This window comes from Nanorana parkeri, unplaced genomic scaffold (assembly GCF_000935625.1).
Source record: "Nanorana parkeri isolate BGI_ZX_2015 unplaced genomic scaffold, ASM93562v1 scaffold1431, whole genome shotgun sequence".
Taxonomy (NCBI): Eukaryota; Metazoa; Chordata; class Amphibia; order Anura; family Dicroglossidae; genus Nanorana; species Nanorana parkeri.
Window position 1 is genome coordinate 365,214 of NW_017307699.1, and position 27,505 is coordinate 392,718.

General features: G+C 43.2%; 1 protein-coding gene across 1 annotated transcript in view; it reads right to left on the minus strand.

The window, feature by feature from the left end:
• Positions 1 to 273: 273 nt before the first annotated feature.
• The window catches only part of ZSWIM8 (zinc finger SWIM-type containing 8), a 59,541-nt gene continuing 32,309 nt past the window's right edge, over positions 274 to 27,505 (minus strand). The window contains exons 13-24 of the mRNA XM_018569945.1: positions 26,067 to 26,191; positions 23,272 to 23,506; positions 21,756 to 21,908; positions 20,934 to 21,156; positions 20,555 to 20,844; positions 16,957 to 17,180; positions 16,021 to 16,494; positions 14,384 to 14,552; positions 11,633 to 11,806; positions 4,928 to 5,047; positions 3,555 to 3,733; positions 274 to 607 (exon numbers count right to left, since the gene is read on the minus strand). Of these exons, the coding sequence (XP_018425447.1) occupies positions 404 to 607; positions 3,555 to 3,733; positions 4,928 to 5,047; positions 11,633 to 11,806; positions 14,384 to 14,552; positions 16,021 to 16,494; positions 16,957 to 17,180; positions 20,555 to 20,844; positions 20,934 to 21,156; positions 21,756 to 21,908; positions 23,272 to 23,506; positions 26,067 to 26,191 (2,570 nt within the window). The 3' untranslated portion in view covers positions 274 to 403. The remainder of the gene's footprint in view (positions 608 to 3,554; positions 3,734 to 4,927; positions 5,048 to 11,632; positions 11,807 to 14,383; positions 14,553 to 16,020; positions 16,495 to 16,956; positions 17,181 to 20,554; positions 20,845 to 20,933; positions 21,157 to 21,755; positions 21,909 to 23,271; positions 23,507 to 26,066; positions 26,192 to 27,505) is intronic.

Below are 27,505 nucleotides of genomic sequence, written 5' to 3' on the forward strand. Positions count from 1 at the left end.
ACTTAAGGAACAGTTACCACACCCAACCAACCCCTGCCACTATCACCAAAGCCAACATAGGAAGTGAAGCATCTACGTCAACAAGTGTTCTGTAATATAAGGAATGACACATTAAACCTGTGATTTGTATTAACTAAAATAAAAAGTATATATATTTATATAATAAAAAAAAAGAAATTCCAACCTTGTACAAAGAGTTTGTATAGCTGCAACCATACCAGTGTATTGTCACTGCAAGATATCTGGGGAGCTCCTATGTTCTGCTAGCACTGACATCTTATGCTTGACCAGTACAGTGCTACAGTCCTGGAGGTGGAAGCTGGGTTATGCTACTTGCTTTCAAGGCTTTTTGACCACCAAAAAAAAAAAATATGAGCACTTCTTCTGCATGTTGCTGGTGCGGTCATGGTGAATAAGTGGCCATTTCCAGGGATACCCTCTGCCACAACTCCTTGGTCTGTTTGCCCCTCTTCAGATTCTGCAGAATGTCATTGAACTGCATGGCTCCCAAAGGGGTGAGACAGAATGCACTCCGTGCGCTGCGGATGGCATTTACAAAGTCGTCGTAGTCCGCTGGGGTAAGGTGTATTAAGCGATGGTGGATGTACTGAAAGACAACAGATTTATTACTTGTGGTCATATACATACATACATATTCTTCTCATCTATAGGAACTAGTGTGTTTTCAGTATAAACTAAAATGTCACTCATTCCTCTGTTGATATTGTTAACAACACCCTAGCACACAGGGGTAGGGAACCTCTGGCCCTCCAACTGTGGTGAATCGACAAATCCTGTGCTGCATCTGGCTCTGGGAGTCTTGCAATGTCTCATGGGATTTGTAGTTTCAGCACAGCTGGAGGTCCCCATCCCTGCCCTAACATAAGAAACTGCACGACCCAACCTGGAAATACTTTGAGTTGGACATAAACCTGAAAAATAGAATTTCCCGCCCTTGTCTTGGTAAGCCTCCAATTTCCGTGTAGACCTATCCACAGGTCCATACAGTCTTTCACAGCACCAGCATTGGCTACATGGCCAGGCGCAATCTGCACAGCCCCTTCCGGAACCCATCAAGGTTGCAAGATCTTCTGACATTTTAGAAACAAGCTTTGCTATAGTCTTTTTCTGATCTACCCCACACTGGTAAACCAATCCTGTGCTCTGGCAATGTAGAATAAAGGCGCCAGGTTCACAATTGGAACATTCCCACCCAATGTTTACAGTCACTTCCTTGCTGGTTTGTTCAGCCACTAGGTGCACACTGGGCAGCAAACCTACTACTGCTTGTTCCAAAGATCACATGACTTCCTCCTAGCTTCAATTTTCCATACTGCTGATTGGTTTATGGGAGGAAGTAGAATGAGCTGGTGAGGCTGCCACTAAAGTGAACCTGTTGCATTGTCCTGAACAACACAGATGTCACTTCAATTTGCAGCTCAAATGCTACCAAAACACTCCTTTTACAACCCCCTTCCATGGCTTAGATGCAGATCATTGAATATTCTCACTGACCTGGCCAGAGAGTGTACATGACGTGGTGATCAGTCTCCCACTTCCTTATGGAATTCCTTCATGGTCCAGCCATAGAGAACAGTACATGATGTACACGTTTTACGCTGGTTACAAGTTAGTCATGATCATCCATGACGAGTTAGAAGCCACATCATCAGGCTGGGGCACTGAGAAGATCTACATGTCTGTTTATTCATGAATAAAGATGGTGGACAGGGGGAGTGATTTTTGTATGATTTTAGTTTTACACTTTAAAATCAACAAGCTCCCTCCAATAATGAACATTGAAATCCTTGCTCTGCGTGTTCAGGGTGAATAGAAGGATGTACACTGCAAGTCCTGCAAGAGATTCAGTAAACAGGCAGCAAAGGTCACCCTTGTTTCTGGCAACAAACCGCATACAAATGTGCCGGACGACTTTCCCATGAAATGAGGACATAGGCAATAGACTTCCCATATTTGTTATTTAGTCTTCTCCTGCTGCAGTGTGGGGACTAAACACAAATCCCCGATGGCAGTGCAGGTTTAGGGGAACATTGTGTCTTCCATATCAGGATCAGTTAAATGTTCTGTACATAAACATGTCAGAATGGAGAGCTTAATGGGCATTCCTCTGTGCCACCAGCACCACTGAACTGCTCCATACACCCAGCACTTGGCATGGAAGTCCATCTTTAAAACTGAAGGTGACCTGTACATCCTGACGTCTCCTCGGAGGTCAACAAGCCTGCAGGGTTCTACGAATAATATAATCTACTACAGGATCTTAGACCAAAAGATGTGACTTCCATACATAGCTGGAAGCAGAAACATTCGGCTACTGCTGCTTCGTATAAAAGTGATCTAGGCTGCTACTCGCCAGAACGCCAACAATACAACTTGTTCAAGGTATAATCAGGTAGTGCATGCTAAACCATCTCCGTGCACAATGACTGGATTGTTCCTCCACAGAACAGGCAGGAATTCTGTCACTCTTCATACACCACAATTTAGGAGAGCGAGCTGCATGGTGGACGCAGGAGCACGTCTCAAAGTACAGGATGGGTCTTATTCCCGTGCCTCAAGAGTTCAAGCATTTCAATCCACTGAACGTTTTAGCACCGAGATGACCGGAATTTAAAGGAGAACTATGAGGTGAGTGAAAATCATTCATCCTCATAGTTCGAGCCGACCTGTGACAATGAAACTGTCTCAGGTCGGATCAGTAGATCGGGAAGTGAGCGAACACATACCGGCGCTCGCTCCTCGATCATGTCCTTGCAGAGAGCCATGACTGTCACGGCTCCCTGCAGGGATTCCCCCCCCCCTCCCCTGTCCGATCCTCCAGCGCTGACTGGCGGAACGGACGTGGGAGGGGGCGGGTACAGCTGGCTCTGCCTATAGATAGGCAGAGCCAGCTGTCACTCACGCAGCTGGGTGGATCCAGTGTTTTGTCGGGCTACGTCCCGGCTGCGGCGTCTCAGTATACCGCCAGCTGTAGCTCGCAGTATACTGAGCTTAGGGTGACGGGAGGACGCTAGTTTGTGTCTTCCCGTGACCCCAAGGAGAACTATGGGGGAAAACACTGACCCCATAGTTCTCCTTTAATGCTTGTGTCATAGTCTGTGAGCTGTCCTAACATAACCAGCCGATTCATGAGAAATAAAGGCTCCCAATGGCTTCATATTTCATTATGTGTATAATAATAGTCTCTCTGTGCCATGTTTCTGCTTCGGAATTGAACACTTTGATAAGAAAATGATTATGAGAGAGAGAGAACAAATGCACTCAACTCTTACAGCTTAGTGACGTGACTCTAATGCAAGTCATTACTACACTAGTGACCTTTCTCTGGATATGGAAGAATACGCAGGGAGGGGAACTGATCAAAACTGGAGCAGACAGAATCTGGAGCAGTTGCCCATAATACCCAATCAGCTTCTCTCTTCAGTTAAGCTTTGTAAATGAAAGCTAGAAGCTGATTGGTTGCCATACACAGCTGCTTTAGTTTGGATCAATTCCCCTCATTGTCTTAATAGCGTACAGAAGAGAAGTATTACCTGCATGTAAGACTGTTGACAGCGCTGAACCAGCTGATGGAAGGCCGGGGTACGCAGGTGATTATGGATGTGGGCCGGGTTAAGTCGCTGAAGAGCTTCCATAATGATTTCCTGTAGGACAAATGGACTGAGCACACCTTTTGCTGCCCCGACACAGAACTGATGCACATAGTTCACACCTGAAACACAATGAAACAAGAACAAAAACAATCATATAGTGTTAAATATTAGTTTGACAGCTGACTCAATATGTAGCCAAGTGTCTGAGGCAAGAACGGCACCAACCAATTAGGTTCAAACCTGCACTGATGAATGACGGGGAGTGAACAAAACCGCTCTTCCACTGACACATAGAGCTTGTCCACCTTCTCTTGTGTTGCCTTGAATCGAGTCATTTCGGGGTTGTTTAACTGCTTGAATACCATGGACTCTTTAATCTCTGAACCCATGCCCAACAGGCTGCCCCCCAACCTACAGCCAATGTTTTTTGGGCTGACAGCCAAATCCGAGGTTTAAATACATGTATGTGTAGGGTTTTACGTGTCAAAGGACCTGTAATACTTGTCACTTGTGATTTATGGACGTCTCGCTGCACACTGCACAAGCAGACCGGTGACACGCTGATTTCCTGGCTCAACTTCCAGATCATCCCAGAAATCTGTTCCAGTAAATCAGGGCATAGCAGGGTGACCTTACTAACAGATATGTGTGTATGGCTGCCCAGAACTCCTCATACTTTGCAGGTAGAACAGTCAACGTATATGTATGTGAATTGTGTATTCAGCGATTTGCTTGGAACATTGCTTTCATGTAGGACTGACTGACTGACTGACTGACTGACTGACTGACTAACTAACTATCCATCCCCTTGTAAAATGTATCTGTTGCCTTCCATACCAGCACAGATCACCTGAGACCCTGACAGGGCATTCCCTATAACCGGAGGAATAGGAAATTGGGAGTGATGGCCACTGCAAAAGGATTTCAGTTTGAAATATGAAATGGGACATTTGATTGGCTAGTACGGCAGACCTTCACTTCTCCTTTCCTCCAGCTGCACAGAAATACACCCAAAGAGCCCGGTGAAGTCATTCTTTGATTAACCCATTAATGAACAGGAAGGACGTACAACACGTACAATGTCATTTCATTGTGACAAGCAGAACGCTCGCCATCGAGCACGAGCGTTCCCTGAAAAGGTCAGTTAACAGAGGATGCATAAACTTGGTCTCATTACAGCAAAGTGGTTGCTGCAATCGGAGAAGCTTGGCATGTATTGCATTCAGCACAGGATTCAATATTTCAGCTGCAGAGAACAAGGCGGCTCATCGTTCAGTGACTCCAGCCAATAATACATCAGCAAATGGCCTTACCTAGCTTGGCAGCTAAACTTAGCAGCCACTTGACATCTTCTGTATATGGGGGGCTTCTGGAGAAGTTATTGGGGTGGTCATTGTGAGCTCTGCGTCCCAGCATCTCTAATGCGAGCATCCCTGCAGACATAGCACATTTCATGTTAGTACCAAGTGCCAACATTAAACAGTTCACATCATGTACATTGTAAGAGAAGAACTGACTCATGTAGCATTACTTCTATACTGCGAACGCGTACCAAATCACTGAACATGGGTCACCAGTGTCATTCTCATACCTCACTTTTCTATTAACATGTACAGTGTGGACAAATTAGAACCCCTTCCAGTTTCTGGGTCTGTGTCCCTTTTATTTGTTTTGGTGACCACAATAGTCACAACAGAAAGTGACAGTAAACCCAAAATTGGACAGTTGTCACTAGAACAGGAGGTGATGGGAAATCTTTCAATGGGGAAACCTGTTCCGGTTCACTTTGTTTAATTTCTGGGACACAGAACCCAAACCGATGTTTAAACCCCAATCCATGCTTTCTCTAAAACAAACAAATGCTGGCTATACATACACGTTAACTGGTTATAAAATGGTGGCACACACTCATGTCAATATCAAGAATGCATTTGTTTTTGGAGAAGCAATAGGGATAATTATGGTTTCATGTCCTATAACAAAGAAGCTGGTGACAATTCAGATCAAGTCTCTCCAGTATCAGATATATATATATATATATATTCAGGATCACCCGAGGGTAACAAATCCCTCCAAGCAGGTTGCTGATCACCCCAGACAGACAATGGAACAAACATTTCCACTAGAAACCAGAACATACTTTACAACACAAACTGAATGGGCCTTGGCAGCAGGAGAACAAAAATGCATCAATACTATATGAAACGTATCAGGAAAACATTCCACAGGGGAGTAGATGGAAATGATCCAACAGCCAATTCATAGTCATGTTGATACAAAGTCTGTTTCTTCTTGTGTCATAATTCATTCATATACCACGTCATGAAGAGGCTGAAAATTCATCAACTGGTGGTGCTGCAAGGGGAATGTAGAAACCCCATTTCAAAATAACATTTTGTACTTCCCATTTCTTGGAGTTCATTAAGGAACAACGGATCAGATGTAAAATCAGAAGCAAGTGGCTTATACTGCCGCCTTTAGGAGGAAATGGACACCAGCAAACAAAAAAGTAATTAGCCAATCAGGTATAAGCCCTCCCACTCTCATCACGCTTCACTTTTGTAGAAGGGCAATATCAGGAGTATCAAGTCACAGAGATATATAAGCAACATGGTAGTTATATCATACATAGCATAAATGTTGAGCCTGAATAGGTGGCTAGATGAAAAAGGGCTAATCAAAAGAGAAAATCCTCATGTTGGGAGTACAAAGCAACCTGGAGAGCCACAAGTAAGGAGGAACACCACAAACTGCAACCTGGAGAGCCACAAATACGGGGGAACACCACAAACTGCAACCTGGAGAGCCACAAATAAAGAGGAACACCACAAACTGCAACCTAGAGAGCCACGAGCAAGGAGGAACACCTCAATCTGCGACCTAGAGAGCCACGAGTAAAGAGGGAGCATCAAAAACAGCAACCTGGGGAACCAAAAGTACGGAGGGAGCACCAAAAACTGAAACCTGGAGAGCCACAAGTACAGAGGGAGCACCAAAAAAAGCAACCTCGAGAGCCACAAGTACAGAGCACCAAAAACAGCAACCTAGAGAGCCACAGGTACGGAGGGAGCACCAAAAAAAAGCAACCTGGAGAGCCACAAGTACGGAGGGAGCACCAAAAAAAGCAACCTGGAGAGCCACTAGTACGGAGGGAGCACCAAAAACAGCAACCTGAAGAGCCACAAGTCGGGAGGGAGCACCAAAAACAGCAACTGGAGAGGCACAAGTAAAAAAAGGGAGCACTGAAAACAGCAACCAGGAGCTAAGATCAGGTCAGACCTATTAGAGACAGTGCAGGTCACAGCAGGCCACATATATCAGATGCTTCCAGGGATAACAATGATCTGTTCCCCGAAAACAGTGGTATAGTATGAGGCAAAGTAACCCGTTGTAGCGGGATCATCCTCTGTGATTTGTTACACTGGATAGCAGAAAGCAACAGACATATGAGATTTTAGTGATTGGGATTACATCTACTTTGCTGGTCACATAAAGCAATTATCAGGCAATTTCATGCACTTTCAACCAGCTTTAAGTACCAAAAACAACCTACCGCCATGAATTTGGGTCACTTCATAGTACCAATAAATATCTGTTAGTGGCAAGCTGAAATCGTCTACCTGGTTGTTTTTGTGATCAAAATGGTTGAAGGTGGTGTATATTGGCTGATAATTACTGTGAGTGGTCCCAGCATTAGCTTTCTGCTGCCCATTCCCGATGACACAGAATTAACCCATACACCACCCATCACTTGTACCTCCTTTAACCAACACCACCAATAGGCATGCTTTCCTTTGCATTTTTGTGACATTGTTGGATGTAGATTAACCTTACTACCAGCTGGGCGCAGACTTATTTGTTTCACGCGCTATTTCTTATTTTATGGGACCATGTCCTTCAGACAATGAACTTTTACTCATATCTCAGTTTGGTATTATTTTCGTTTTTCTCCTGTTATGTACGGTTTGTTTTTTTGTCAATAAAAATAACGATAACCAACACCACCAGTAGCTGCTAAGTCAAGAGAGTTGTGGATGGTGATCAGGCTAAGAAGATGATCATCATACTGGGGTGGAGCTCTCAGGTGCTCATGAGTTGTGAATGCGAGCCTGTGGCTATGTTCACCTGTTGGGGGTGCCAGTACTAGGGAGTTGAGTATCAGTGGAGAGAAAGAATGACCTGTTACAGACCACCATATAAGAAACGGTCCAGAAGTGTCAAACAGAACCACACCGGTCAAGTCCCTTTTTTTATTATGTTGGGACCAAGAATCTGAATGCGGCAAAGGGTGGAGGCGAATCCTTGTTTCTAGTACACATAATAACAAATGGATTTGTAATTATGGTTCCATTTAATACTCCGGCAGTGCAGATTTATGGACAATGACCGATCAGGGGAGTCTGTACAGGTTTCAATATATTTGCCTGGCTCACATTGTGGGGGCCTGGAGCAGAGGGTTGTCAGTATAGAGTCCTGTTGGAGAAACTGTCTTGTAACTGCCTTACTGCTGAGTGGGAGCCATTGGCACAGGGAAAGACCAACCTCTCCCTAGCCCTGTAGCCTCTGTTTCTACTCTAGTGGTGAAAGTACATGACAGAGTCAGGGTGGTGCTTATGATTCTGGAAGGAGTGATTCAGTTTTCCTTAGCATGAGTCTTTAATATGGATGCGCTCAGGTTTGGACCGAACCTGATTTGAACCAGAGCTCATGCAAACACAGAAGTTACATGGGTCTCCCGCTGAGGCAGGGCACTCCCTGCCCCGCATTGGATCATAAACAAAGAGGCGGGATGCTTGTGCTGACTTCATTTATCTTATATGGTCACATGGCAATATTTGGAGAATGTAATTTACCTAATATAGCCATGTAGGCAGTATAAGTTCAGTGATGTCACTGCACCCCACCCCTTTGCTTATGTCAAGCTGTGAGTATGGAACTCCCTGTTCGCAGCTGACTGAGCCGCATGGAAGGAGCTTTCTTCTGTATTTGGGAGGAGCTCCTTCCAGGTCCAAACATGAGCTCATCCATAGTCTTACAGGCTTAAAGGAGAACTATGAGGGGAGTGCTTTTCACTCACCTCATACTTCTAGCCGACCTGTGACAATGAGACTGTCACAGGTCGGCTCAGTAGATCGGGAGGTGAGCGAACACATACTGACGTTCGCTCACCTCTCGATCCTGTCACGGCTCTCTGCCGTGACAGGGGAGGGGCTGGATTCCCCCCTACCCGCTCCGATCCACCAGTGCTGACTGGCGGAACGGACGGGGGAGGGGGCGGGTACAGCTGGCTCTGCCTCTAGATAGGCAGAGCCAGCTGTCAGTCACGCAGCTGGGCAGATCCCGGCATAATTGTCGGGATCCGCTTCAGCTGCGGCGTCTCAGTATACCGCGAGCAGCAGCTTGCGGTATACTGGGGCGTCTCAGTATACTGCGAGCTGCAGCTCGCGGTATACTGAGCCTAGGGTGACGGGAGGACACTAGTTTGTGTCCTCCCGTTACCCTCAGGAGAACTATGGGGAAAAGCCTTAACCCCATAGTTCTCCTTTAAGGAAACATTTTACATCTGGAGAACTGGCCCAGTAGGATTGGCATCTTCTTGGTTAGCCAGGCTTTGCACTGTACACTTATATCTAAGGGGTGTGTTTTGTAGATCTATAGAAAGAATCAGTTTGATGATCTACTGGTACTATTGATATTCAGATCCTCCCCACTAAATTAGTAATAGTGACAAATGAAGCAATCTGTTACTTCAAAAAGAAACCATGAACATTAAACATCATCAAATTAACCCCCGCATGGTCTCGATGAGTCGGTAAATATGTCCCGTTTCCTATTCCTCATCCTTTCATATGGCTGGATACCCCAGGAGAAAACAGTTCTAATACATACATAAATAAGGATTCAGACATTCATTCGCATAAGACCTGCCTGATCATACCAGCTACACACATTGTTTTATTTACATGCTTTCCTACAAATGGTCTGCCTGCTTTACATCCAATTCAGACCAGTAAACATGAAGGGTTTGTGGCAGGCCAAATATACTAAACCTTCTCAGGAAAGGAAAAACACTTAAATAAAAACATGATGCAACCAAAATAACTGCTACGCTTATTATATTATCATTTTCCTTTCAGTCTGGAGCCAGCTGATTTTCTAAAGCTGCTGTAAAATTCAGAAGTCGCTCCCCTGTATCTATGACAATCACCATAACATTGGGAGTGTCTCTACATAGGAAATATCATTTTCTGCTCATATGATTGGCTTACAGTCTCATCGGAACAGCAGCAGATGTGTGCTACATTCCCATTGGAGCATCCTTCTCATAGTCATACTGCAGCACAACGCAAAGCTGTAAATGGACCTCATAGAAAATAATGGGATTCCCTTTGTCATGCATTGTCACATGATGGCTGATGCACTTTAAATCGTACAGGAGTGTATGTGCACTGTCCCTCTACACCAGGGGTGTGGGACCTCCAGCTGTGGTGAAACTACACATCCCATGATGCATCTGTCTGGGAGTCATGCTTACACAGAGGAGCAAGTCACAGAGCACCCCAAGTACTGTTCTATGATCAGATTGCAGAAAGCATCTCCTCTATTAACATTTTACTTCGTTTACTTAAGGCAAATGCATAGCAGGCTAGTAAGAAAAGCTAGTTAAAGATTATTTGTTTCTACCAGGGCTTCTATATTCCCCCCATTTCCTGGTAATATAGGAAAACTTGCAAATGTAACCTCAGATCGTGTATATGTAACAAATAGCTTTCGAATGAGGATTCCCTCCTTCTTAAAGGATGTACTTCACCCAACAGAAAAAGTACAGTAGTGCAATGGGTATGTTTGTATCCACACAATACAAATCCTAAATTAGCCTCTAGATCAGGGGTGCCCACAATTTTAGTGTTAATACCTACTTTTCAAATGACGAGCTACATGAGATCTACCAACTAAATAAAACCTCCCTCGCTCTCTCTCCTTGCACTCTCTCTCCTGGCTGTCTCTCCTGGCTGCCCCTCCATGCTCTCTCTAAAGTCGCTGCTCTACAATATTACAGAACACCGGAAAGCTAGACCTCGTATTTCTCCTCCTTTGGTGCTCAGTCTTCTATCCTAAAGTCGCTGCTCTCATGCTGTCGGTCTCTGCCTTCATGTGCCAGGCGCAGCAGATGGGGAGGGGCTAAACAGACCGTAGGAGGGTTCTCGGGATAGTGAGCCCACTTACAATCGTGATTTACCAGCATCAGCTTTGTGAGCTACTGGTAGATCACGATCTACCTAATGGGCACCCCTGCTTTACATTATCAGCATCCATGATACCAGTTTATAAAGCATGCTGAACCTTCTCATTAGAAAGCCCAGCATTGTCTGCATCCTTAGAAGCACCCCAAACCGTCAGATGCTTGCTTAGATTAAATTTCCTAGAAAGCAGAAGGATGGCTAACACCTACTGGGAATCACCCTGCCCAGTGTGTAATAAGACTTCCCTGCTATTTAAATCTATTTCACTAATGTCGGTGATACTGGAGCCTCGGCTTGCTGCTCGCCGACTAGAAGTGGAAAATAAGTAAAATTTATGTGCAGTGCATCATATTTACCCCATTTGAAATTTAAAAAAATAAATATATTTATTAGATCTGTGTAATAAAGACGGAATTTATAGACAAAACTACTATACGTTTGATTAAAAAAAAGCATACAGCTACACAATGTTCATATATTAAATCTCATGCAAATGGATCAAAAATGAAGAAGTGCCTCTTTCTGTCCTCCCAATCATCTTCTCCTATCACGTCAATACACATTTGGGGCACCTCTAAAAACTAACTGACAGCTGATAATGGTTTACTGACCAGCAATAGTTCTACTCTCTTGTTTTGGTGCAATAGAATTGGTTACATTTTTAGTTGCATTTAAGTAATTTAACATAAATATAGATCATATAATTGTAGTGGTTATTCCATACAGTAGATAAAGGATAACAGTGCTCTCCCCTGGAAATAAAATCGTACTTACCAACACGATAAGCTGAGTGGAGGTAGTGTAATCCTTGTGGGCTGACTGGCTGACTGTGCTGCTCGTCCTCAGCAGGGAAGCCTCCTGGGACCATTGGGGCAGGTTGGGTGCTGATTGTAGTCATGGTGGTCCCTGGGATTGCAGGAAAGGTGGTTCCTGTGTGAACGCTCCCTACTGAAATCAGAAACGTTAGGACGTGAACAGATGTCGGTGGCAGAAGTGATTTCTTCATTTAACTAACAAGAAAGATCCATCTTTGCATCACCATTTTTGGCATTCTCCACAGTCCTCCTTATACCACTGTTTACATGAACCGCGCAGACTAAATCCATCCATTCAAAGAAAATATCCCCCACAGAAATAGGTAAAGAATTAAAATAACAACCCAATAAATATCTGCAACTAAACCATGACCTATAGTTCATACAATACATGGTGACTGTAACACTCTAACCCCCCTGACATGAGCGGTTTATCCTTACCATCAATGCTGTTTCCATGAAGGTTTACCACAGTACCACAGTGAAATTGTCGCCTCCAACCTAATAAAGGGACAGGAAATCAAAAGATTACAAGCTCCACCCCTTCTCCCAACCTCCATTTTGTTCCAAATAACTTAACAGGAACCACTAGAAAGTTATAAATACTGCAAGGGCAAAAAAAAAAAGTCACACACTCTAATATTTCGTTAGACCACCTTTAGCTTTGATCACGGCACACATTTGCCGTGGCATTATTTCGATAAGCTTATGCAATGTCACAACATTTATTTCTGTTAAAGTTGCATTAAGTTTTCACCAAGATCTTGTAGTGATGATAGGAGAGTCAGACCACTTCGTAAAGTCTTCTCCAGCACATCCCAAAGATTCTAAATGGGGTTAGGGCCTGTGGTGTCCAATCCCTGTGTGAAAATGATGTCTAGTGCTCCCTGAACCACTCTTTCACAATCTGAGCCTGTTGAATCCTGGCATGGTCATCCTGGAATATGCCTGTGCCATGAGGGTCATTCACTATTTTTGGGGGACATAATGTTGCAGAACCTAGACATGACCAACTGAAGCAACACCAGATCAGAACAATTATCCAATGGAAGGCTCTTACTTATTAGGGTTCAACAAGTGCTGGCCCCACAAATCTGGTAGCGCAGAAGACAGAGGTAACTACTGGAGAACATGATTTTGCACTTGATGGAGATAGTTTATACATTACAGGAGGGACGGTACTGTCTCTTTCATTGAACCTAGAAAGAGTCTCGGAAACTTGCTGCTGTAGTGTGGAAGCAGAAATAATCTCTGAAGAAAAAAAATCTAACACTCTCCAAAAGGAAACTTGCTTCTGTAGAATGCCAGCAAAGCCTCTACAGAATGACAAATAAAACAGATTGCAGAGGGGAGGATACTCCTAAGCCAAAAGGCAATAGAGATCCCCTGCTACTATCAAAAGGTCAGCTAGGAAGACAACTTGAGCTACTGCAACCTTCAAATACAGGGAGCTTAGATGAAGCAAAAGGTTAGAGCTGTAACACAAAACATCCCAGTCTAGACAATACCTACCTAAAAATTCCCACAACCTTTTTGTGATCCTTATGAATGAGCAATATATATGGGGGAAAAAAGGTGTCTTGTGGGTCACTTACATCTATAAATGCATTCTTACTGAATAAGAGTGGTGTTACCTGCCTCCACTCCCCAGAGTGACAGAGTTAGTATGCCTGTACATGTGCTAATGTGTGTTCAAAAGCATTACAGTTGTTGATTGGGTATAACACCATTTACAGCTTAAACATTACAGTACAGAAAACAAGGCAATGATTAGTCAGAACAAAGCAAAAGCAACCTGTAGCCAACAAAATCCCTAACTGATCCCCCCCCATAACTAGACACTTGTGCTCATCCCTTATAAAGGACATGGAAGCACTGGAGGTTAAGGGTGGTGCTTTAACCTTCTTCATTTCCTGACTGTTACTTAGGTTGGAGAAGATCATTTCACTGCGGTGCCGTCATGGCCAGCTGTGGAAATTGCACATAACCATCTAACCATACCCAAACAAATCATTCGATGTACATACATACATATGCTGTAAGCATGTACACCCATACCCCCCACACAGCAAGCATTAAAATAAATGGTTAAAGGTAACTTATAGCAACCAGATTTATTCTTGCATTTGTTCAGAGCAGTCAGAAGAACAAAAGAAGATTGAGGTTTGGTTATTTTGGGAAGCTGTACTTTATACATTGATCTTCACCTGATTAAATCAAAGCTGCTGTAAGCCAGCAGAGGGTTGAAACAGACAAAAGAATCCTCATTTCTAGGGGGGGGGGGGAACAAAAGCCTCATATAACTGAGCGGAGCAAGTGAAAGTTTGTATTGACTCGATCAATTTAAATTGCATTCTGCAAACCAGACATTTTTCTTCTACAATTAAGGAGGGGCTGTTATTTCATAGTAAGATATGCGAGTTGGTCTCACTGCTCCCAAACAGTCTGAGAAGAACTTTCCTTTGCATTGCCATCTAAAATGGATCAGGTCTGTCGTTGCTACAGCAACATCCTTTCTGCTCGAATGTGCAAAGGGAATATAGCGACACCTAGAGGCAAAGGTGTAACGGCATTGTCGGCTTCTCCTCCTCATGGAGTAGATGCTCTTACAGAGTGTACAGGATTAATGTACAGGTTCACTGGAGAATGAAATGGTAACATACATCCTATTACACACAAGTGTCAATGTTACACATCAAAGCTCACTCACTTGCTACATTAGAAGACAGCGTAAGCCCTGCCTCTGTGTGGTAAGGGTGAACAGCGATCTGGGTCATCGAGGGAACTGGAGCCCCCGGAAAGGAGACGGCTGTAGCTGCGATGGTAGGAGTTGTAACTGTGTAGGGGTACTGGGCTCCAATGAAAGCTGGGTGGACGCCCTGCAAACAAAAAACAAAAAAAAAGGTAAAACAATCTAAGCAGGTCACCCAAAACCAGAGCTTCAACCCTCTACCCATATCCTCTGGATATCTGGATCCTTATATTGGGACAGCTCCCTTTCTTGGTCTCATCTATTCACTTTAGAGAATGTCATTACATATAAACACAATGTTTACAAAAATACAAAAATTTATTTTTACATTCAATAAACTGAATATAACACAGGAAAGGGAGTGTGAGGCAAGTGGGTAGCACCACACCACTAGAAGTAATAGATAAAGCAAACAAATGGCTACAAAGGAGCCTGGGGTTTTTTAGGTGCCACAAGAAGATACAATTACCAATTTATAGATAAAAAGCTTTATTATTTATAACGGAGCTAAAAACATGGTAAAGGCATATAATGGCCATATTGAATAATTAGTACATAGCAGATGTGGGATGAGCAACCATGTACATATCTTATGCCAATATTCACAGATTTGGGTGTATAGCAGGTAGGGATGCACTGATACCGATACTAGTATCGATATCGACGCCAATACCGAGTATTTGGGCGAGTACTCGTACTCTCCCAAATGCTCCTATGCCTAGCACGAGTACTTCCTGTATCAGGAAGTCGTCACTTGTGACGAGAGAGCATGGAGCCGACTTTCCGGCCAATCAGGAAGCCGGGCAGCGTGTAATGACAGGCTGCCCGGCTTCCTGATTGGTTGGGAAGCTGGCTAATCAGGAAGCCGGACGACGTGTAATGACGCAGCGCCCGGCATTCTGATTGGCCCGGGAAGCTGGCTTCATGCTCCCTCGTCATCTCATGACGAGGGAGCATGGAGCCGGCCTCCCGGCCAATCAGAAAGCAGGGCGTTTGCGTCATTACACGGCGCCCAGCTTCCTGATTGGCCGACCAGACGGCTCCGGCTGGGTACCGGAAGAAGGCCGCGTTCTAGCTGGAGAGGCCCCGGGGGTGACAGACTGGACATACCAAGGTAAGAGGGGACAGACTTTCTTGTTAATCGGGAAGCCAGGTAGCGAGTCTTTACACGCTGCCCGGCTAATCAGGAAGCCAGGTGGCGAGTCATTACACGCCACCTGGGTTCCTGAATGGGACTTCCGTTACTCTGTAATTGGTATCGGCGAGTACCGGGAAAAAGTTATCAGTACTAGGTACCAAAATACCGGTATCGGTGCATCCCTAATAGCAGGTTATTCTGAGGTTCGACGCATCTCACAACGCTACTATATGGTTGCTCAACAAAGTCCTGAGTAAAGAAAAAAATATTGAGAAAAAGGAAAAAAAATATAATCCCTTATATAACAAAGTTCTATTAGAATATATAATATATATATATATATAAACATTTTTGAATTATTCCACAGACAAAAAAAGCATGACCATATTTTAACAGTAAACATGAAGGAGTTAAGCCAAAGAAAATGAATAATCATTACGTCTTAAAATCAGATTACCTGTGTGTACAATGTCCCAGGTACTGGGAAGACGGTGGGTTGTGGCATTTGCTGCCGTGGAATTCCAATATACTGGGGATTACAGACTGTCGGTATATGCGTTTGTAGAGTGGAATAGGGGTGTAGTCCTTGGGTGTGAGCATGAGCCATTGCAGTATGCGGAGGGTATATTGTTGACCCAACTGAAATGACTGGGACCACAGTTGCTGCAGTCACTGCTGCTGCCACAGTCACAGTGGAGGTATCCTGTATTATCCTGTTGTCTGTAAGTCCACGCACAGCTTCTGCCACAGAACGTGCCCCTCCTGCAGTGCAGCCGGTGGCGCCTTCTCTCGGAACTGGAGTCCCACCAGCAATCTGTTCATACAGCCAGTACCACTGATGAGCCACTTCAAACAAGACCTCTGGGTAAACGCCTCCTCCCTTAGCAGCGTCCTCTACTGCCATACAGGCCTTCTCTAACATCAGGTTGTCCTGGGCAGAAAACAAAAAGCACTTCGTTAGACTGTAGTGTTCTGATATATGGTATAAGTTCTTTGTGTACACCTTATGCCCTATAGTCCTGATTAACTTGTGTCCAATAAAAACTGGAATCATATCACCAGATTCCTTCTGTTCTTTACTCATCACGACATATGAGAATGGAAGAAATCATCTGGTTTATCTGGCCTACACATGCTGTCCGGGACATTAATAGGTTAAAATACCTAAATAAAAAAAGTGACCAAAGCCACTTGTCCAATCACTTAACTTTAAGTTTCAGCTGTACTATATTTTAAGATTTGTAGGGGAACTAGTCTAGAAAAGTTCAGTGATGCATCAAGTAACACAAATACTGGTGGAAAGGTGATCTACGTTTTACAAGCTGTGCGCATTCCAGCGTTCAGGTTCTTAATCGCCTTATAAAGTCAGGAATACCCACAAGTTCATACACACCTGTTCCTTGCATTGTACCAGAGCTCGCTGGATCTCATTAGGGTTCAATGCATGGGCATGAGGGAGGCAGCTCAGAGCCAGTTCAGCTGCAGCTCGCACCATGTTAGAATCTCGGGCTCGAGAAGCTCTGTCTGCCAAGGATGCCACCTCTGGAGGAGTTAAGTGCCCATCCCAGCACTCCACAAGGATATTCAGGGCTGCACTACCAATCTCCATGGCTTGGCCTGAAATTCAAAGTTAGTCATTTTATGTACACACACAAGCAGAGAAAAAGAGCGGTAGCAAGAAAAAAAATCTTACCAAAAGCAGATTACTCTCATCTTGTCTTTCCAGCATATATCTTTACCTTAAAGAGGCAATCCACCAAAGACTAACACTTTAGTTATAAGAGAGCTTCTTGTAACAATAGGGTACTCCAGTGCTGCAACCATTTACATGCAGGTTTATCTGCCACATTTGTTTGTCAATTTATGGAGAAGAAAATGCAGCAAGGGTGCGTCTTCAGGGCAAAGCCGGGAATAGGTCCACAAGTGATAGAGAGACAATAGATGGCTTAAAAGACATATGTCTTTCCCCCGAAAATAAGACCTACCCCGAAATTAAGACCTAGTACCATTTCTGGGAACTGCTAAAATATAAGACCTACCCCGAAAATAAGACCTAGTTGTGACCGGTGGTGGCATAAGGGGGAACCACCAGGGGCCGGTGGTGGCATAAGGGGGAACTTGAAGAGCCGCGGGAGAGAATCAGTGGTGCCAACGAAGCCAGCGCTAGAGGAAGCGGGGCGGCAGCGCAGGGAGCAGAGCCGCATAAGCCGATGCTTCCTCTATAGCGCCGGCTCCTGTCACAGGCGGAGTGATACCAAATACGCTCTGTGAGAAGTCTATAGTGAAAGTGTGCTTTGCTTTTTCTGGTTACCAAATTGCTCTTGGAAAGGAACGGCACCCCCGATTGCCCTGATCACCCTATTCTTAACTTTGCCATTTTGGACTATTTAATTTAGATTTGCATTAACTTTGGATTGTTATACATTAAAAAACTAAAATAAGACCTACCACGAAAATAAGACCTAGTGTGTTTTTTTGAGCCAAAAAAAATATAAGACAGTGTCTCATTTTGGGGAAACACGGTAATATCAATTTAGGGCTTGTTCACACCATGTCTGGATCATGTCCTGACCAGAACACAGTTTTTTTCCGGACCAAGAAAACATCCCAATGTATCCCTATGGTATTTCTGAGCTCTGTTCACACCAACGCAGTCCGTTCCAGTACAGACAAAAAAATACTGCTTGTCTCATTTTCTCTGGTCTGGAATGCACTGGAACGCATTAAAAACACATACAAACACACTGGAACGCCCCTGAAAGCCTATTTTAAGAAACAAAACGCAGTAAAAATGCACGGCACTGCATTTGCAGATCTGCTCCAGACATGGTGTGAACATAGCCTTAGGATAAACAACCTTTCAGTTACATTTGCTTCGCTTAATATAAAGGAAGTAAAATCGGATTTTAGTCTCCCCCTTAGTTTCAGTCTGATATGGAGAATGCATGTTTACAATAATAATATAGCAGGTTTAATAATTTGGGTGAGAAAGGGGAGAAATAGTGGTGTTGTATTTCCCATAAAATGTTTACACTGAAAGTAAAAGAAATAAGGAATACATTTGGGTGCTGGACTACTTGAAAATGGCTGCCACATTAGAAGGGTTCTGTAGTAATGAAGTTAGTGGGCGGTTTTATAATACATCTCAGTGTATGCTTTCTTCTTCTCAGCCCTGCAGTGTGCAGGTCCTCCCCTTACCCCAGGAACACAATGTGCACAGAGCCCCAAGACATGGATGACTGACTTGCCTCTACAGGCTGCTGCACTGAGGAGGGGTTGCTGTCATAAAAGGGAGGAGAAAGTGGGCAAAGAGCTCAGAAATCTCAAGCTCAGCCAAAAGACATGCAAGGACTTGGGGAGCAGTGGTGGAGTATGCAGTGGCAGTGTCGCTGAATACAGAAAGGTGCAGTGCCTGGGGTGTAGGGAGGCAGGACGGTTCACAGACAAGGGTGCAGTCGTGGGTAAGTTGAATGGCAGGGAGATGCAATGTCAGAGTGCAGAGTGCCAGGGGTACTAGTTCTTTATAACCTGGAATACAAAAGTGGTCTACTTTTAAAGCTGCAGGGAACAAGATATAGTATAGGCACCTGGACCATATCACCTACTGATCTAAGGTAAGTGCAAGAGGGTTTAGTTGGCATGGGAAGGGAGGTCATAAGGATTATTTAAAAGTATATTTAGTCCTTAGGCCCCCTTCAGACCCATGCGTTACTGTAATGAGCGTATTACCACAACAGTAACACACGCTGTACACTCATGTGTCATTCATTTAGAATGGTGCATACTGCATACAAGTATTGTGTGTTGCATTAGGGCAGACATTTTATCAACAATTGGCGGCCAATAAATGGTAACCGGGAAACAAACATTTTTTAACACTACAAGGCACATGTGATGTGGTGCACTACAGTGTGAGTGCTTTTGCACCTACTGTACATGTACACAGTACAGTAGGTGCAACACCACTATTTCTCCCCTTTCCCGCCCAAATTATTACATGTACAGTAGGTGCAAAAGCACTCACACTGTAGTGCACCACATCACATGTGCCTTGTAGTGTTAAAAAATGTTTGTTTCCCGGTTACCATTTATTGGCCGCCAATTGTTGATAAAATGTCTGCCCTAATGCAACACACAATGCTTGTATGCAGTATGCACCTAAATGTGCAAAGTGTAAAGGTTGAGCTGCACTGCTGACCCTGATATGTGACCTATGAGGACTTAGAAGGGAATTTCACAAAATAGCAGGTATGCATCCACAACAGCCATACCCAGGGGGAAGCACACCCACATTGGTCTTTACAGCAGAGAAGTCTGTGTTGAAATGGTAAATGGCATTTAGTTTCTGGCCCGTCAACTCACATTACCTCCATACTCCCCAGATTCTGCTGTGGCTTACAAAAACACGTTAATTTCCAGCCTGCCAGCTCACACCACATGTGCTGCTGGCTCGGAGGATTGCATCTGGAGTTAAAGCAGGCAGCTCCTTGCAGAGGCACCACTAACCATCGTAACCTCTTCTCCCCCCCCCCTCCCGGTGACTGCACCGTCTCTTATTACCACTATGTTTGAAAACCTCCCACCACTGCACTTTCACAACAACCCCACCATGCTTTCCCAACCGCAGCCGACCTCCGTTCCATCCTCCTCCCGTCTCAACACAGCTGTACACCAACCCCCATTCTCACCAATGCGCCTGATCCACCATCCGCCCCCGACCAGCTATCACTACCCCTCCCACATGCCCCCACATCACTGGTCATTGTATCAACACACCTTATGCAATCGCTGCCACTGTACCAATACACACCCCTGTGCTCACCACCAGTGATGCCCCCTTCAGCAATTGGGCATATTTTTGCTAGTTTCTTACATGTAAATTAAAGAAAATATTAAGAAGAGGAAGTAAAGTGGTGAGGCAAAGCTAGAACAAAGTAGTGGTAAACGTGACAATTTTGCTTCCACTATCATATCACTTTAGTGTTTCTCACCTGTTATCCAAGAGACATGTGAAGAATATGTCCTAGAAAGCCAGTTTGGAGACACAAAATTGTGCAGGCCCAGGGCATAGAGGCCTATTTCAAAGGCACACAGGTGCAGGTTGCGATGGGGCCCTTGATGTCCACCACTGGATGAAGGATGCGTGAATATAGAAGTGCTGCTATTCCCCCCAGCTTTAATGAGGACTGTCTTTGCCAATTCAAAATAGAAGTGGGCAGCAGCTTCTGAAGGCTGATTAGGGACATGTGGAGCATGACTTTCTAGACGACGTCCCTTATACCTGGGTAATTGAAATCAAAATTATACACCAAAAACATTCCAACCTTATGGAAATAACTAGAGCTAAATAAAAATGAACACAGTTCTTACCTGCCCATCTCCACTGTCTTGGCTCTGGCTCCACCACTTGCTCTTCTGCTCCCACTAGAGGATGATGAACCAAGCGAGTCGCTGGATGAGCTACTGATGCTGTCACTGTCTTGTCCCCGCCCCCAGGGGGTGGCTCCCCAGCCTCCACGCAGTGGTCGGCGACTGAGGGTTGGGGAACTGTCAGATGTTGTCTCTGGGGCGCTGCTATCAATACTGGCCATTCCTACAGAGTGAAAATCAAGTCCACTCGTTTTAGATGATGAATACAGCCACACTAACAATTCTCTTTACATACCTCTGTGTTCATTTAAATATCTACTTTAGGCCTGGTTCCCACCTGGTTCCCACCGAAATCCCATTATTTCCTATGGGTATGGTTCACACCTGGGCGTATTACAGGCCGTAGGAACGCGCTACAAAACGCCCTACGCCCAAAGACGTACAGGAGCGTCTTTGGGGCGTTTTTGTCGCACGTTTCCATTGGGATGCAGCCAAGTAGCCCACGGAAACGCGCGGTTTTTTTAACCGCGAATCGCTGTAAAAACGCGCGACAAACGCGCATATTCGATACACCTAGGTGTGAACCCAGCCTTAGAAAGAGGAAGCAATCATGTCATTCAGATCATCTACCATTACATAAAGCGTCCTACCATTGCGGTTTAAAACCAGAAGATGATACTACTGGAATGACACAAGTTAAGTGCATGGTTTTTACAAATGTTTTATGCAAGCCCATAAAACACTGAATTACGTAAACAGGTTATTGTGACTGTGATAAAGATAGAATAAAATCAGAGTAATAAATATTTTAATATCAATTACCTGTATGTTTTTTTTTCTGGCGCACTGGAGACCCCCAACATCGACCATTATACCCTCCCCTGTTCCCAAGGGCTAGTCGGCTAGGAACTTTCGCTTCCTGCTTGTACACCTGTGCTTCCCCTGCAGGCTCACCGGAGGATTTCTGGGAGTTGTCTGCAATAAATACATGCATGTCAATGAATACAGAATACATATAATGGCTACACTGGATAGACTTCATTTATTTCCTTTTCTTACATGAAAGTTAACCACAAAAAAACACTGAATCTGGTTTATTTAACAAGGGAGCAAAGCTTGCTGTAATGCTGTAGAGCCTTGTGTACATGCTGTGTAACCCAAGGCACTGAATCTGAATTATTTGTTTTACCTAGAAGACTACAGTGAAATGAAACATAACTGGTTGTTTGGGTTACTGACATTGCAGTGACTTGTGTTGGTGTGTCCCATGAGTACCATGTAAATCTTAATTGTCAGCATTTTAATGGCATATTCTAGTAATTCCTGATTCTGTATAAAGTCTGTAAGCTATAACTGACAAGAAGTCCAAGCAATAAAAGTTATGTATGATTTCTTTGTAGAATGGGTTCATAAACCATAGGTTGAAAGTACACAAAGCAGTCTTGATAAAGCAATCTTAAAGTAACACTAAACTCAGGAGTTCAATCTTAAAAATGCATTCAAGCAGTTTACAGATGAACAAAAATGTATCTTATTTGTGTATCACTCGGCTGTAGACCCTCAAATCATTTTTGAACTGGTGCCGACACTGTCCTTCTATCTGGAGGGTGACTACTTTTGCTCCCCATGATCCCTGTGTGTGTTGTAAAGTAGCCACCACTACAAGCTTGTTCCCGTGATGGACTACAATCTCATGTTTAGTTTATAAATTTGTATTGAAGTTATAGTCTTATCACGAGAGCAAGCTTGGAGCGGTGACTAGGATATGGTCTGAGCTGCTGCGTCTACACAGGACCTCATGAACGTGCAGCAGTTCCTGTAAGCTGCTGTTACTCAATGGAAGAGGAGGATCCTGACAATATTGCTGGGATCGCTTCTGAGCACAGAGCTTAGCCCCGCCCACAGTATATTAGATTGAATTTTGAGCTTATAGTGCATTTTAGATTACAGGAGTACATTGCAAAATGTACTCCTGTATTATAGGGAAACTAAAAATGCAAAAAAAAGGAGTACCCCATAATTCTCGTTTAAGATTTACCATCTGAGTTTAGTCTCACTTTGAGCTTTTAATGTAACCATAGGAGAATGATCAAACTCAGGTAGCTTTAGATTTATTCTACTAAGGACGAATCAAACGAGTGTATCAAATAGTCAATATTAATAAAATCATACAGTAACAAGCACAGCTTAGAACAGATCAAATCGGGGGTCAATTGAGGATGGAAGAGATGTAGTTTTATCACATCAGGCTTTTAAAACTTCTGGGTTAATAAACTTTATCCCAGGCCTGGCTCTGAGATAATAGGACCAATTACAATATTCAACTGCTAGAAATTACCTTGAATGCTCTTCTCTGGAAAGTTCTCAGTTATTGTCCCATGAACTGCAGGGGTCACTCCTGGCTGTTGATGACTGGCTGGACCACTTGATATTATTATAGTTGTTGTGGACTGTGAGGCGTGCTTAGAAGGAGACTTCTGATTGGCTGTTGTGGGTTTACTGGAGGAGTAGAAGGAGCTCAGAGTTTGAGGTTTATGAGTCTGACTTTCTCGATCCAAGAGCTTATCCAGTATCTGGTAAACGTGCGGTAAAAAGACAGAAAGGAGTTAGCTCTTACTTACAAGTTCAGTAATTAAGCTGCACAATGTAAAAAAAAACCACCTCCCCATTTAGTCATTAAAGGCACATACAAACAGCAAAAACATCATGCTGACATCAAAGCATGATGCAAGTTTAAATCTTAGAATAAAACGGCAAACAATGAGAAAATAAAACAGAACTCGATGGGTATGTCTGAAGGGAAATACTGGCCCTTGGAATTCTCTAAAACCAGAAAATGATATGCTCTCCATAACTGTCCACATACTGTTCTCTTTCCTGTCACTCAACTTCCTGTCCAATCTGACCAAGGAGCACCAGCCTTATAATGCTGATCTATCTGAGGACTTCAGCAGCATGTGGAAACTTCCTTCCACTATCATGAAGTAGTCATACTGCTCAAAGTGATAGCTGGCATAGCAACCACATTTGTGCAGAGTGACTTGACAGAGTTACAGATTGGATATTCACTGAACTAGTCAGCAACACCAATATCTTACAAGTAGTACGCGGTGATTCCAAATGACAGAGCTATGCGGGGGTGAACAAAGAAGAAAAAGATGGTTTAAGATATTCCACCAAGCTAGTTTAGGCACTCTGTCTCCAGAGAGATTAAACCTCTTAGCATTTGAATAAACACTTGCCACACTTAACAAATCAGTCTACTCATGTTGTATTATGTTTAGTTGTATTTCTAGGCAACTACTGCAACTCCTTATTTTAAGCATAAAAAAGACAAACAATACAAATACCAGATGTTATGGCTGCACTGACTAGACCTCTCCAGGATGCAGACAAGCGACCATTAAATAAAGGGAGATTTACCAGTTTGTAGCTGGGAGGATGTCCAGGTGGAGAAAACCAAGAGGGTAAAACCTAAAAAGCTCAATTACATGAACAGATCTCCCTTTCTGCCTAGAGTATTTCTTACAATGCTTTCCCCAGTGTTTGCATTCCATTAAACTTTATCAACCTTCTGTCCTTAATAATAAGCACCGACCCCATTCTTTGTAGGTCACATGTTGTATATACTTTTTTTTAATTACCTTTATGCAATTCAGTTTTTACTTCTAACACATTACATAGAAGTTCAAGAAAATAAACATACATTCCTCCACCTTAATGAATTAAAGACAATTCCCCGGGATGACTGCACCATGTCCTGACAATATTGACCTTGCAATGGACAGACAAAATGTGCCAATCTTGAGATCTAGTTGTCACAATGAATATTTGCCAGAATAGTTTTTTTAATTATAATATAAGTATAGTAACATTTCAGTGTTCAGGGACACATGTTAGAGCTATAAAGTAAATAGCTGAGGGTGAACGATCACTCTGCCTCAGGCACAATAAACCCAGAAACAGCCCAGTCTATGAACACTCTTCTGTGCTAACAATTTTCATTAGTCACCACTGGGCAATATGCCTTCTGCATCATTACAAATATATCAAATAATTACAATAGCAAAATTAGTGCAATAGCATCTTAAAAGACCTCAGAGAACTAAAACCCCAATTACACATTTTTCAGCTCAAACTCAAAGCATCATTAGAACTGAATCTACAGTGAAAATCAGTCTCTACCATGAAGTTGGCAATGGCTGACAACAAGAGACAAATCTTGAAGAACAGATTTGGCAAATGTACACTTTGAATACAGCACACTGTTCTGCGCAATATGCTTTCTTCTGCATGCTTCTCTTTGCAAGCCTTCTTTTAGAATGCCCCTTTGAAAAATTCTGTGCTGGACCCTGAACACCCCTTTAAGTGACACTAATCTCAGGAGTTACATTTTAAAAATGTATTCATGTACTCTATTAACAAAAATGTAGCATTTGTATATCGCTCGGCTGTATATCCTTAAATCATCTCTGGATTCATGCCGACACTGTCCTTCCTTCTCGAGGGTGGCTACTTTTGTTCTCCATGGTCCCTGTGTGTGTGCTGTAAATTAGTCACCGATCCAAGTTCACTCCCGTGATGGACTACAATCTCACGTTTAGTTTACTAATTTGTATTGAGATTGTAGTCCATCACAGGAGAGAGCCTGGAGATGATTTGAGGGTCTACAGCCGGGTGATACACAAATAAGCTACATTTTTATTAATAGTTGAGGTACTTGAATGCATACAGAGAGTAATTAGACACCCTCAGAAGAGAAGAGGGCTGTGATGTAAAAGGAGGCTGTGCTAGGGGAGCAGTCACATTTCTTTAGCAAGTTCAAATGCACATTGCAAGTAAATAAAAAATAATTTATGGACAGGAAAAAATACTGCAAGTAAGCGTTTAAAATACATGATTTTTCTGTACTTCTGTACCTAAAAATGTGTATGTTGGCTAAAGTATCCCAGAACATCCGTGTGAAAGGAGCCTTGAGAGTGTTCTCCACTCTGTATTCAAAAGTCAAACTGGGTCACTTACCTAAAATCTTATTTGGTCTTTTTCATGCAGCATGCCCATCTTTGCACATTGCCCATCCTACACTTGAACATACAAGTCATATTGATATTGTGGTTTTGACCATGGAAATACCTTTTTTAGCTTAGACTGATCATCTTTGTAGGTAATCATCAGAGCTAATGCCAAGTCACCCTTCTCCCTTCTCGTTCCTTCACAAAGCAAAGGATGCTCAGCTTCACTGACTGTGGTCTTCATGCCTGTGGAAAAGAGAGAGTCAAGTTGAAACAAAAAAAAAAAACCCTCTAGTTTCACTATGTTTACCTTTATGCACATTCAGGGTAAGAGGAAAGACAAGAATGTGCATTTTAAAGCACCCTAAATATATAGCAAAATACTAGAAATAAGGACCCCAGAACCAAAGAGGCTTAAAGTGAACTCCAGCCAGGAAAAATACCATCAGTAAAGAATATTGATAAAGCTTGCAACACATTGCAGAAAGGTATTTCTTTGAGATAATTCAAGTATGACATTTTGGTCAGCAGCAACAGAACACAACATTGATTTAAGACTTGATAAACATATCTAGATGTTTTTTCAAGATTTCACGCTTATCAGGAACTGTGAAAAAAACTGCTTATGTTAAAAGGTAAAAAAATGGCAACTTCACATAACCGATAATATATATTTTCTTCATCCGCTGAATAGGACATCTAAAACCCAACCATCAGTCTTAAATCTGAGCTCTTTCTATAACCTTGGCTAATTTAAGATATTATCTCAAAGAAATACCTTTCTGCAATATTACGTGAAGGTATTTTTAAACCAATGAGGTTTATTTCAAGGTGGCTTAGAGGTAAGGGCCTACTAAACACAGTTTTGGATCAGTGTCCTTACTCATCCAGTTTACTGTCACACAATAAGACCCTGTAGTTTACAAAGATAAAAGGGGCACAGAGTTCATTTGCTCCAACAATCCATAATTTATGGAAGCGCTTGATGATGCCAGAGTATAGTGAGAATGTCAGGACTCGGCCATTCTTCAAATACATAGCTGGTTTGTGTTTCAGCATATCACTGTTCTAATGGAGACCTTGTAATCAGCCCTACTAAGGTCATTTGTGGTCTTGAAGTAAAAAAAAAAAAACAACCCAACACGTGACAGTAATTGATTATCTTGTTAGCTGAAATGAGAGGTCATTTCATTCAAGGCCGTTTCTGTCGTCATAAATAATGATAAAACAATTAAGTGTGCTGATGACTGACCAATAAACAGGCGCTATATGTACAGCATACAGAGGAATTAATTGGTGCACAATGTGATGGATTCCAAACCAAGTTGCACGACAATGGGAACATGTACTGTATGTATACAGGACAGTGGAAAAGACACTCTGCTTTCCAATGGCACATTGGCTCATCGGACTGGAAACTGTTGGACGAATGCTTTGGCTTTCAAATTTGCGAGGGACAAACTGGTGCTATCCATATACCAATATTCTGTACCAAGTGGATACGCATGTTAAGAAGGTCTGTCCACCCAAACTAGCATTTCAGCCATGGCTCAAACTTGG